The sequence below is a fragment of the Neofelis nebulosa genome, chromosome 5 (genome assembly GCF_028018385.1).
Source record: "Neofelis nebulosa isolate mNeoNeb1 chromosome 5, mNeoNeb1.pri, whole genome shotgun sequence".
NCBI lineage: Eukaryota > Metazoa > Chordata > Mammalia > Carnivora > Felidae > Neofelis > Neofelis nebulosa.
This window is the reverse complement of record NC_080786.1, coordinates 9,651,753-9,665,141: the sequence shown is the minus strand read 5'-3', so window position 1 is coordinate 9,665,141 and position 13,389 is coordinate 9,651,753. Positions and strand designations below refer to the sequence as shown.

Sequence of the window (13,389 nt, the reverse complement as noted above, 5' to 3'; positions counted from 1 at the left end):
TTAGAGGGGTTAGGGGCATCCACTGTCAAGGCCACGTTAGCCAGGCACAACCACAGAGACACATCCACGCCTAAGTCCTGGGTTAGTGGCGGCCACGCGTGCACACACAGCTCCTTCCAGGTGGCCCTGCCGGGGGCAGGCACCGCTGGCGGTGTGCTCACCCCCTGCCTCGCCTGTGGGCTCATTCTCTGCCCTACATCTCCTCTCAGCTCGACGGGGCATAGGGCCGCTTCGTCATCCTCCTCACATGACCTGCGGAGAATTATTCATAGTTTAAGGTGTTCCCTGGGGCGGCGGCTCCCTCCGAGCTGGCCCTGCTCGCCTCCCTCCCTTCCTGCTTCACCTGCATTCGCCCCGGGATCTTGCTCGACTGCACCATACAGAAAAGGGCTGAGGGGGTCACCTCACCCCGTGGAGGGAGACCGTTTTCTCTTTCACTAGAAGCTGTGGAAGGCCTGAAACCAAGCCAAGCAGACCACCCCAGGCCATACAAGTCCTCCTGCCAGACAGTGTCAATCTCTATCGCTTCTGGAAGGCACCGAAGGAAAATGGGCCATGCTGGGCACACGGCTGGGTCTTCGAGTCTTATCCTTTCAGTCGTTACACTGTGGCTGTGGCACATGGTTCCTGCAGTCTATTCCAGAGGCACGCGGCCTCCACTCTGTGAAGGAACTCCATGCTCTACTGACAGACTTTGGGACAAAATCCCATCGGACGTGGCTTTACTGACTGTGGAAGCATCAATTTCGGCTGGTTAGGGAGGGACGCGGCCAGCTAAAAAGGCACCTAGAGCCTGGGTCCACGTCTCTCTGTGCTGGATCTGAATCAAAAAGGGCCTCCACTCAAGAGGAAGATGGGACCCCAAACAGCAGGTGCTACGAGACGCCTCAGCTGGCCCAAGTTGGTTCTGAATGAGCCTCTCTACTTTGGCTTTTCTTGCCAGTAAGTCTTGCAGGAAGTGCCCCGACCTCACCCCGTCCTTACCCACCCCGGGGCCGGGGTCCCTTACCTTGGCGTGACCCGCGTGAGCTCATCTGAAGGATGCAGGATACGACATGTGGTGAAGGTGAAGGTGGAGTTGGTCTGTGACATGCACTTCCCAGGGTGGTGTGCTAAATTGGGGGAGGGGGGAACAGAACATATTCCTTGCATCCAAGGAAACCCATGAGAGAGTTAAAATCCCAGCACGGCCCTCAAGGGACAGAAGAAGCGATGAGCTACCTTGTTAACCGGATCTGGGCAAGGAAGGTGTAATCACATGTTCTGGATCGAAGGTGGTCTTTCAAAAATAACCACACTTTTGAGCACTGGTTTGCAGAGCATCAAATTGCAGCTTCCGACCCAATCCAGACAGGGTTCCCCATCAGCGTTCTTTGGCCAGTAGTGGATCCAGTTTGAAGAGCTAATGAGCCCTTGGGGGTAATCTGGTTTCCCTCCTCAGGGGTCAGAATCGGCTTCCTTCTTGTGGTGTTTCACACTTCTTTTTACTGGCAAACAGGTGCCAAGTTCTGCCAAGGAGAGGGGAGAGGCGTGGGGATGGGGAGGGGCCGTGCCACCAGAAATGGGGCAAGGCCCACATGGCTCCCTTTCCTGTGTACACGAAAAGGGGCTCGGGGGAGCTGGCTCCACTACTGTCTATGTGTGGTCCGCAGGGTGGGAGATGGGATGTCAGCTGCCCCAACAACAAGCTGGCAAGACTCCCAGAGCCCAGGGCTGTCTTTAGCTCCAGGATCAAGTGTGGTCTGACACACACCAGTGCGTGCGTCCCCTGTCCCCCGGGCCGCTTTCTTGCCATCTCTAGGATGTCTGATTTCTAATGAAAGAGAAGTTGTCCTCAATGTATTTCCTTTTAAAGCCCTAAGGGGCTGTTGTTAAGGCAGCTGAAGACTATGATTTGGGGCAAAGTAAATCACAGAAGCATTAGGAACATGCATCAGAAAGCTGGCGAGTGGGAAGTAATGAGTGATCGAGTCTATGGGAGACATCATGATTGTAGAGGTCACCCTCGTTCATAATTCAAATGCAAAAAAAAAAAAAAAAAAAAAAGGAAAAAAAAAAAGATGCTGCTCTGTATAGCATGCACGATGGCACAATGCGGTACTGGGACGACCCCCCGCCCTGCCCGTCCCAACACCCCTCTAGCAGCTCAGCCCCCAGAGACCTCTTGGGGGAGGGGGAACGCATTTGGTTCTCAGAGGCCATGAGCACTCCAAAGATTCAAAAGGCCGCGAACTAGAATCTTCTAGCTCATTCTGGCAAGTTTTCCCTTGGGTTTGACAAAAAGGAAAACAAAACAGAAGAGATTGGTGCCCCAAACCTACAGATCCACACGCAGTTGACTGGGTCTTAAAAAACAAAAAAAAAAATAAAAACAAAACAAAACAAAAAAAAGCCCAGAACCAGATGAAACAAAAACTGTCGGAGACAGGCAAACTGAAGGCAGGCAGGACAAGGCCAGAGCACAAAAACGGTGGCAGGGACTAGAGGCGCAACGTAAGACTGCTGTGCCCCGATTGTGATGGTCCGACTCATCTCTCTGGGTCGAGGCAGGCGCCCGTGGCCCCTGGAGAGGCAGCCAGCACTCCGGCCACCAGAGCCAACCCTTAACCACGGGCAGCACCGGGCAGAGCAGGAAGGGGCAAAAACACACATGAAAACAGCCTTTATGAATCTTTCTCAACCGATAAATGTGACGGCTTAGGAACCGGGCAGGGTAACTGGAAAATCGCGGCCAACAAAACAAAAATGGAAGAAGCTATGAAGAAAAGGCAACCAAACAATCACGATTCTCTGGCCGCAATAAGATCTAGCAACAAAAGCAATAAAAAGCCTGAGAGAAGCATCCCAAATAACAGGCGTGAGGGGTTATTTGGGAGGGAGGGAGGGAGGAAAGAAAAACGCAGGAAGGAGAGGTAACGAAGAAGACACAACAGTGGAAAGAGAGATCACCTTAAAAAAAAAAAAAAAATCAAAACCAAGGCTGGCTTTAATTAGGAGTGGACCCCATTTAAACACAGGAGATTATCAAATCAAAAGGTCCCAAAGGTTCGCTCCTCTCCCCCCCGCCACGTAGTGGATCTTCCCTTGCGACACGTGGTGCAAGATGGACATTTTAGACACATGGTGGCATCAGCAGAAGCAAAACCCATCTGACACAGATGGGTTTGGGGACAGGAAAAGGCTGCTAAAATTCAGAAGTCGTCATTTCCCAGAAGCAACGGATAGGAAGATCAACAGGAAGGAATCAAAAGTGCCAAGCCAGAGGTCCGGCCCCTCCGAAATACCACTGGGACGCCTGGCCCCGCTCTCCGCGCGTCACCACTGCCTGCCGGGCTGCTGCAGCGTTTCCCTTCCTTGGGACACAACACAGAGACAGTGAGTCGCCCGAGGCCTCTGGTGCTCCCCACAGAGCAGCCACAGGCTGATTCCCAAAGCCCTGCCTGCGGGAGAGGAATTCCTCCAAGAAAGAGGCACAGGATGCCTTCTCGCCAGCAGGGGTAGGGGCACAGGGGGAGGGCTCCCTCCTGGAGTCCCCTGGTCCCCACGGGACACGAGAGCCCTGCCTCAGCAGCTGTGTGTGCACCTCCTGCTGCCCACCCGGGGCCTCCGAGGACAGGGTTGCTTGGATTTAAGACTCCGGCTTCCTGCTTAAATCCTTTTCCTCTTCCTCAGTCTGGGCTGCAGGGCCTCACAGCCTTGCTCGGGGACAGCGCCACGTGGGTTAGAGTATTCACACCAACAAGGGCTTCCCTCGAGCGTCCCCTAATCCCTCGTTATTCACATCTGTTCCTTCTCTGCCAGGTTCTGACGCTGCTACAAAATCCTAATCTATCAAAGGGGACCTTTAAACTGAGTTAGTCTTTGTTATTCAAGATCGTCTACACTGGTGAACTACACGCAGGGGGCCAGCGTACACATTCGTTTTTCTGCAAACATGCCTCGTGCAGGCACACCCCTTTGGCCAGCCGCAGGTCGGGGCACAGAAGGAAGGGCTTTCCGAGGGCAAGAGCTACCCTGCTCACTTGCTCTCTGATCCGTCCATGCTGTGCTTTCTGCCTAGAGCAGGTGCACTGGGTAAACGGTCTGACGGGCTGTGCTCCTCTGGAGGGGAAAAGGGTGGTGAGGACTGACGGCAAAACTGGGCGCTCGGGATCTCGACGCTGCAGCTAGTGATGGGGCCCATGGTCTCCGGTGAGCTGGGGCTTCCTCCCTGCGTGGCCTTGAGACAGCACTGAGGATTACGCAGACCTGGGTGATGGCTGCTCGATGGACTGTTTGGGCCGCCCGGGGACGGGCGGGAAAGCCCAATGCTCTCCCCGTCGCTGCCTGCTCTAATTGTGAGGAGAGCAAAGGGTCACTCTGGCGGGGACATGAAGCGTGACCAAGACTCTGCCGGTCTCCCACCCGTATGATGTGATCTGTACACAGTGACCCATGCATTTCAGTCAATCTGAGTGGTGCTGTCCCTCCCCCCATACTGCGGGCTGGTAATGTGCTGGGGAGAACAGGAACTTCCCCTCTAAGGGCCATCATGGCACCCAGTCCTTAAAACAGCCCTCACGTGAGCCCACACGGATGCCAAAAACTATACCTGCACCCGGAGGTTTCTAAGGAGTCACCAAAAACACACCAGGGCAAGGCTGTTTCAAAGGGGATTTCTGAGGACGGAGAAGCCTGGCCATGCCACACACCGGAGATTTTCTTTCTTTTTGCTAACATGAATAGCTTAAAAATCAAAATTACAAACACATCTCCGGATCCTGGAAAAAGAGGACTCTGCCTTTGTGATGCACTGAAAGCTTCCGTATGCTCTTCCCCACTTTCCATGGGAAGAGGCCAAACCTACGTAAAGTGAACAAAATGCCTCCAATGTTTTCCTTTTCTTAATTTGAACACATAGCGTGTGAAGTTGCTGTCACACAGTTCGGATCTGCTTCGCAATTTCTATAAACTCATTAACCAACGCACACGCCCATGTTCTCTCTCCCACCTGCCCCTACAGTTCCAGTAGCTGCCATCACGTCAACAGCGGTGCCCACGGGCCAGCCTTTTCTATCCAAGAAAAACCAGACCCACAGAAAACAGAAACCATTGTCTATCCAGCTTAAAGGCATGGCTTGAGCTAAATCCTAAGAGCATCAGCACCTTTTCTTGGTTTTGCTTTGGTTTTGTTTTTACCTTTTTACTAGTTCCTAATGACTGTTACTTTTTGTTCAAGGAATAATCACATTTGGGGGAAGGGAAGGAGGTGGACATGTCTGCCTGTCAGCTGCTTGCCCATTAAAAAAAAAAGAAAGAAAAGAAAGAAGGGGCAAAAAGCAATGCTTTTGAATTCTTCCTAAAAGACTTAAAATGTCAGGGCATAGGAAAATGCTTTAGAGACTTCTTTCTGTCACTTCTTTATATAACTCTGCCCATGATTTTTTCTGGGAAAAAAAGAAGTTTCATGAGTTCCTGTGGGAAAAGCTCCATAAATCTTTTGTGTGCCCTCTGTTTCATCATTAATATAAATACTGTGTCCAGGGTTCACGTGGCTCTAACAAGCGTTTTCCTCTGGAGGCTGGGGAATCAACAACAGTTTCTGACACGGCAGTGCATTTCCTCCCTTCTTAAAAAAAAATAAAAGTGATTTTAAGCCAAACGGTGTTACGGGGTGGTATTTTTTAAGCCCTTAGCTCCGGGCTTAACATGGGCCCCCGAAGGCTGCCTCTTGAGCATTTCTTCAACATAGCCCCTCGTCTGTCCCTGCAGCTCGACAGAGACCTCCAAGCCCCTGTCGCAGACCCGGGCCTACAGGCACCAGGAGGTTTCTATCACAGAGATTTTTAAGCCACACGAGATCTTTTTCTGGTTTCTGTACAACTTATTTTTGGATCCTGCAAAATTAAAATAATTAAAAGCCTGTTTTTTCCCATTGCGCCAGGCTATTCCCTGTTTCATCTAAGGAGTATGTGATTTAACCGATGAGCATTCTCACAGCATTTCATGCAGAGAGGGGCAGAAATTCCCACAAGTGGCCCTTAAAATACCCTCTGGAGAAAAAGGGATTTTTTTTAAAGAATTGTGGTTAAAATGTTGAAGGGGCAAAATGCAAAAGTCTCTTTGGATCCTCTGGGTTCTCACAAAGCTGGGCCCTAGACCTTGTCCTCTCGTCCTCCCTTCTGTGGCGGATGCCCGCGGGGGGTGGGCAGCTGGCCTGACTTAAGAGGCACCAAGAGCGTCCCGGCTAAGTGCCTTCCAAGCCAGTTCAGGGGCGCACTTCCCCCTCCCACCACGAGGTGGTGCAGCCGGACAGCTCACTCCACCGCCAGCACCCACGCCGGAGCTCCTCCGCTAAGTGTCAGCAGCCTGAGCCCCCCGCTCAGCCGTCTGTCTGCGTGGGTCCCCCCCAGAGCACGGGAAGGCTCCCCTATGGTTTTCAGAGGTGAGGCTGCCGTCCAGAAAGCACTCCCGAAGCGCAGGCTTGTTCAGGAAATTGTAAGCAGGGTTGACTCCAGCTGGCGGTTTGGGGAGGCGTCAAGGACCTCACTCTTCCTTCATGTTTCCACCTCCTGGGAGCCGCTGCCTGTTTCGTTCTGGTCTAATAGGTATCCCGATGCAAGAGCACCGGGCCTTCCTTAATTGCCTAACACCAGTGGGTCTGAGCAGACCGCCTGCTCTGTGCGCAAGGACCAAACTCCTGTAACCGCTCCAGAACGAAGGCTGGGTTGGAAAGTCTTCCCAGCAAGAGTGGTCACGTGTCATCAACTCTTTCCGTGGAGACAGAAGGGACCTTGCCTACACCCGAAGGTCTGTGAATCGAAGGAACCGGGCTTCCCTTCCAGACCCATCAGGCCCCCACGGCCCACTCTCCCTCAGGACCCACCTGGGTCCTGAGGCAGAAAGGACAGGACGGCGGGCCTTTATTCAGGCTCCTGCCCCACGCATGCGCTGAAGTACTACTCAGCGGGCCCCACTTCCCTTCTGGCTCCTTTCCTCCACAGAACCCCGACCTAGGTGTCCAGGAAGGGAGCTACGAAAGAAGCCAGTTCCTGGCCTGTGCCTGGGGTGCTGGGGGGAGGTCCACGCTGCAGCTTCAGGCTACTTTCAAGGGCTGTTGTGACCAAAGGTGGGTTCTGCCTTCAACGCTTACTTTGGCACCTCGGCCCCAACTCCACTGCGGGGCCACAGCCAGACAGGCCGCCGTGACTGGCATGAGCCTGCTCTAGGGAAATTTCCCCCACCTGAGTGGCCTTCGTGTGCATGAGCGTGAAAATAAACGGACCTTCCCTTTCTTCTGTGCTTTCACCCTACTTCTCCCTCCCCTTTAAGGATCAGGGCGTCCAAAACAATTCAATTAAACAGCCCGACCATCTGCCGACTTAACTGCATGACTTTAAAACTCTGATCTGAATCTTTTCTCACGTGCCGGGCTCCTCCCTACAAATAAACACCTAAAATTCACAACATGGACAGTACAAGATAATGACTGTTTCTGAGAAAGTGTACTTTCTAAAGGAGTTAATAACATAAAATGTCCCTGAAAAAGTAAAACTATAAAAAATTGTTTTAAACAATCCATTATAATCATCTAAATTATTTACAAACAACAAGGAATCACGTTTTTTTAAGACATGGGATTATAAAAATCAGCCAATAATGATACAATAATACATTAAAATATATTAATTTTTTTTTCCGTACTCAAAACTTTTTCTCCATGAGCTAACAGGCTCTAGATAAAAGTGCCTAATATAGAAGTCTCCCCAGTTTCCTCCCTTAGGAATAGTTGCAAGAAAAAAGGCTAACCCTTCCCGTCTTCAGTTTCTCCCTACTATGTATTCCCAGAGGCAGCTCCTGGGACTGTGCTGTCTGGCACCAGAAAAGCCTAAGCCATCAGGGCACCTGGGTGGCTCAGTCAGTTAAGCGTCTGACTTCTTGCAGTTTTGTGAGTTCAAGCCCCACACTCAACTCTTTGCTGGCAGCACAAAACCTGCTTGGGGTTCGTTCATTCATTCATTCATTCATTCACACTCTCCCTCTCTCTCTCTCTCTCTGCCACTCCCCCATTTGTGCTGTCTCTGTCTCTCTCAAAATAAATAAATAAACTTAAAAAAAAAAAAAAAAAAGAGAGAAACCCTAAGCATTAGGGACAGACCAGCCCGGATACAAATCCCAAGACAGACTATGCCCTAGTCCTTCCTGCTGAAGCTTAGCTATTTACCTGTGACTCCAAGACTGTGTACAGAATGCCACTTGGGGCCTCTGGGGTGATTTATTTAGAGTGACATGCTTCTTACATTCCAGTAATCAAAACGGTCGTGTTACTCCCAATAGAGAGAGAAGGGCCAAATTGCTGTTTGCACCGATCCCCTCTGAGCACTGAGCTTTTAACAACTCTGACCCAGCAAATGAGCTCCAAAGAACCCTTCTCTAAATGCTCAGCCCTTCCCTGTGTTACCTTCAGCGATCTATAGAACTCTTTCTGAACGCATGCTTCCAACCTGGGATCCCTCTAAATGTCAACTATAGATTTGTGTGCCTCTCTTCAAAGTTGCTGGGATGAATTTGCTGAGGTTTGAGGAAAGAGGGAAGAAGCAATTGAATACATCTTTGTCTAGGGTAAGGAAAGCAGTCAGGACTTATGTCCTCATAATTGGTCCCCTCTCCCCCTCTGACCTTCAAGAGAAGCTCTTAGCTGACTTGACAAGTTTTACTCCTTTTGTGTAACTTCTTAAAGACACAGTTAATGATGCTTCTTCACACTTAAAGCATTCACTTTCTAGTCCATGTAGGACTACAGGGAGAGGTCATCACAGCTGACACGATTCCTACAGTTTCAGTCACATAAATCAGCAGACGCCGTGCTTCCCGTACCACCGTCTGCCTTCCGGAAGGACAACGGTGCTGCTAACAAAGGTAAGTGACAATACCACCGCTGGTCTCCCGTTCTGAATATATTCAGTAATAAACATTTTCATTCCCTTGCAAGCTTAACCTGATAACTGCTAAGAAAGTAAATAAGCAAACCATAAACCTATGTGCTAAACCAATCCTTTTCACTTTGAATCCTTTACCTCTGAAGTTGATGTCAAAGAGAAAAGGAAAGTTGGGTCCAAATAAAGTCCCTTGCCACAGGCATCCAAACTTAGCCTGGGAGGCGCCATCGCGAACCTCAGCTTGCTCCTGCCCTGTACCTCAGCGGGGGGAGTTGTGGCCTTCATGAATGAAAGTTATGAATCACAAAGATGCGTGTCCTCTCCTCAAATCTAATGACTCGGGATGTCATGAGGATGACAACATTGCCTGAATTCATCATAGGCTGGGTCTCTGCCCTGACCCCACAAGATAGCTTCCTTGTCTCCTCAGCACTGCAGTCAGGGCGGGGGGGGGGGGGGGGGGTTGTCCCAGGAAATCTGGGGCAAATGGTGACCACATGACCCCTGTAGTTCCAGGGCCCTGAGCCCAAAGTGTTTCATCCCAGTGACGCCTAGGGTGTAAATCTACAAACGCATGGTCAGGTCTTTAATGGGGCAGCAGGGGGTGGGTAATCAACCAGAGCTCCTTTCCAGATTCATCTGGGGTCCCCTCTCTGGAAATACTTCCAACCTGGGACCCTCTAGATGTCATTGTCCTAGGGCTTGTTGGGTTAAGGAGTACTGCTAAAACACTTTTTAAAAATCCGCTCTGAACACATGTGTAAGCTGGAAAGAAAACACATACACCTTCATTGAAGTTAGAAATGTGAAAAGGCCGCTCTATCCACCAGTTGTCTGAAATCCTGAACACCTTCTGGGCTTTTTCCTATTCCGATGCTCCGTGGAGGGACAGGGTCTCTCATTCACCATCTGAACGACCCGGCGCTCCTATCTTCCCCCTTAAAATGCCCAATTCTGCTCAGCTCGGTTTGGAAATCACCGCAGGACTCGACAATCTGCCCCCCGCCCTGCCCCAGACTCAGGGAGAGACCCACAACAGGAAGAGGGGAGCTGATGTGTGGGGCGGGGGCAACAATCCCCTCCTTTTTAGCAGCCTTTCCTGCTCCCCCGTCAGGAGCCCCGCTGGGCCATGCACCTCCAACACGGGCAGGGAGCTACACCCATTTGTTACAAAAAGGAGGCATCAGACTCTGCGTTAAAAAACAGACCCGCACGATGGGAGTGCTTTAATCGTCACCCACACAGACGAGCGGAAGCTACAGACAGAGAGCCGCTACGGATGGTGCTCGGAACAGAGGTGACAATGGCCCAGAACTCGGCCTCTGGTAAAGGTGCCAGGTTTACAGGACTCATGGCGGTGCCCTCACCAGACCCCTCCTCCTCCTCCTCGGCCGCGGGCGGCTCCTGCATCTCCTCTGGGAAAGCCTGAGGCCGGCGTGGGTAACTTCTGCTGCCTGAGACAGTCACGCGTGCTCGGGACCCCTCACCTGAGGTCTCTGGGTGCTGAACTGGCGTGGAGGTAGCTAGGCCCGGGAGGGAAATGTGGTCACCTGTGTCGTCTTCCTCAAAGTCGTTAAGGCAGTACACTTCGTCCAGGTCAACGTCCAGTGTCCGGAAGCCCTTGGTGACCACACCGGGCCGGGGGTCCAGGATGCCCCCCAGGTGGGGCTGGGCCAACTGCTGCCAGTGGTGAAGGGTGGCGGAGCCTTGCAGGAGAAAGGGCAGAGAAGGGGGGACAAGGCAGAAGAGAGGGTTAGGATGCGAGTCCGAGCTGACGGCTGTCACCACCCTCAGAGTGCGGAGCGTGACCCTCAAGCGGGCCCTGAGCCTCGTGGGTGAACTCTGGCAGGGACACCGGGGGAGCGGCCCTGGCTCTTGCTACCGTGTGACGGGCGATCACCTTGCCACGCCTGGGAGGGGCACCAACTGAAGTAATCAGAAACAAAGCTTTTTACAAAGTAAAATGAAAGCCATAAGGCTTGGCAAGGATGTCTGGTGACAAACTTTTAGTCAACCCATTGTCAGTCCCCAAATCCAACATGGTATCAACTTAGGAACTGGAGAGGAAAAAAATAAGCAAGACCAAGTACAAAAGGGCGGGGGGCGGGGGGCGGGGGAGGGTACAAGTACAGAGTCTATGCCAAGTACGCACCGTTGGGAACACGGAAGACAGAAGCAGAGGCAGAGTAAGACCATGTCAACTCGGGACCCACAACATGAGAAAAGCAAAAGGCAATTAGAGTAGCACACAGAGATAAGCCGTAGGCACGACTGTAGTCTTCTTTACTTATTAGGGTTTCTGTTTTCGACCAACAAACCTGATAGGCTGCAGGTTTGGGAGAGGGAAAGGGACGAGCTCGGTGTGAGTGACGAGCATGTAAGTCCGTACAGAGGTCTGAAGCAGAGGAGATCTCCTTAGTGACACCAGACCCCGGGACTCAGATGACATCGTGCAAGGTCTGTAATAACACCGGAGTGTGTCCCTGAGGACCTCGAGGGTGTCATGGGTGCTCACGAAGAGAAGTGTTCCAAGAACAATTATGCTTAGCAAACCTGGGTTGACAAGTAGATTTATGGAGGAACGTCTCAAAACCTTTGGTATGTTGCTATGTCCTGGGATTCTGGCCAATCCATTTGCCTTTTGAAGAGCAACCCCTTCCCTTTTGGAACATTTATTACACCTCGCGTGGCCCAGGTATGATGGCCCATGAGGCTGGGTGTCTGTCCCCATTCTACAGATGAATTAGTGGGTCACGCAAATAAACATTCTACTCGAGAGACTTTGAGAGCAGTTCTCAGGCATAGGAAAGCGAGAGCCTTCCTGCACCAATGCCTCCCAGTTACCACTGGTTAACCACCCAGTTACCAAGGGTGTCCTCTATTGGGCAGGCAAGAATCCCTCCAAGGCCTCCAGGGGCACATCAGAAAGGGGGACCAGGGAGCCAGGAGCCAGCAGCTCAGGAGTCAAGAGAAAAGAGAAGGAAAACGGTGGCAGGCATCGGAGTCAGGGATCAGTCCAGGAATGTGAACAAGATGCGGGGAACCCCCCTCAACGGCAGCTCCTGACCCTGTGGTGTGCCTCATGACTGTGCTGCCTCCAACATACCGCTGGGAAGGAACTTCTCAGGAAGCAGTCCCGGCCGGTGAGTCTTGAAAGGACTCTGTAAGTGGGCAGTTCCAAACTCACTTAAAAGAGAAACAGTGGACACGCTGCCAATACGTGTTCAGGACAGTCCCACTTTGAGGCCTGTCCCAGTTTGAAAGGCCACCTACTTACTCTGAATCTACTGCATCGACATAGAAAATATCCTCAGTGCAAAAGGAGTGAGATCATACAGAGGCACATAGGAGGAAAGAGAGCATCACATCCCTGCTCCCTCACTAGCTGCTAAGAGATGTCTAGAGCAGTGGTTCTCAGCTGGGGACGTCTGTTAACATCTGGAGACATTTTTGTCACAACTTGGGGGGAAGGACGGAGCGCTAAGGACATCTCATGGGTAGCGCCCGGGATGCTACAGGACGATGCCCAGGACAACCCCAACAACCCGGAATGACCTGGCCCCAGATGTCAGCAGGGCGGAGACTGAGAAACCCTGGCCAGGAGCTGTGGTCTCAATTCTCAGACCCTTTGAGAACCTGGAGAGCTCACAGACTCTATCCCGAAAAGGAGCTCACAGGCAAGCGGCAACGTGTGTTAACTGGTCGGGGCTTTGCAGACATGCTGAAACCCGCTCACGGGATCCTGAATCCTAGATGTCATGGCTCCATTTTTTTTTTTTTTTTTTAATTACCCTGTATGGAGCATGCCTGTACAGCAGCTTCTTTTAATACGTATTACCTCAACTCACTGCTCCCAAGCCCCTGATGAGGGAACCGAGGTGCACTGAAGTTGGATAATTTTTCAAAGTCCTGGAGGGGTGGCATAGCCAGAGGTCAGTGCTAAAGGCCAGGTTCTTTCAATCTCACACTGCCTGCCCCCCAGAGTCCATAGGTGTGTAAAGAAGGATATCCGTGCTCCAGCCAGGAACCCAGACTAAGCGAGAAGCCTAAGTGGTGGGCGGCAAAACTTCCAGGTGGCTGTCCAAGGCCCGTCAGGAGACACGCACACACAGCTGCCGATGGAATCTCTCCAGCCACCCCCGGAGACCCCCATTCATAATGCATAGTGAGCCCCCTGTTCATGTGTTCACTGGAAGCACGGGCACATTCCTGGCAAAAACACTGCACTGGGGAGAAGTCTTAACAAGGCCCTGTGACTTCCAGTTTGGGACTGCACATGCTGGTCTTGCCGCAGGATGACCAACCCTTGGGTCCAGAGTGGCCACGTCACCTCTACTTTTGGAAGGGGAAGAGAGTTGACAGACACTGGAAAGTGAAGGACCGTGTCAAGAAGTGCTAAAGGTCCTCATCCTTCCGGAAGGGGCTGAGATGTTTACAAAGCACTGGGAAGGAACTCAGGGAGGCAGGGGTC

General features: G+C 51.8%; 1 protein-coding gene across 9 annotated transcripts in view; it reads right to left on the bottom strand.

The window, feature by feature from the left end:
- Positions 1-13,389, bottom strand: part of TRAK1 (trafficking kinesin protein 1) — a 124,365-nt gene that overhangs the window by 2,860 nt on the left and 108,116 nt on the right. For 6 of the 9 annotated variants that reach the window (XM_058729540.1, XM_058729533.1, XM_058729541.1 and 3 more), the window contains 2 exons: positions 10,406-10,624; positions 1,010-1,112 (listed from right to left, as the gene is read on the bottom strand). In XM_058729540.1, coding sequence (XP_058585523.1) covers positions 1,010-1,112; positions 10,406-10,624 — 322 coding nt within the window. Of the gene's footprint in view, positions 1-161; positions 253-1,009; positions 1,113-10,405; positions 10,625-13,389 lie in introns of all 9 variants that reach the window. The other 3 variants (XM_058729534.1, XM_058729538.1, XM_058729542.1) reach the window with 2 other exon arrangements.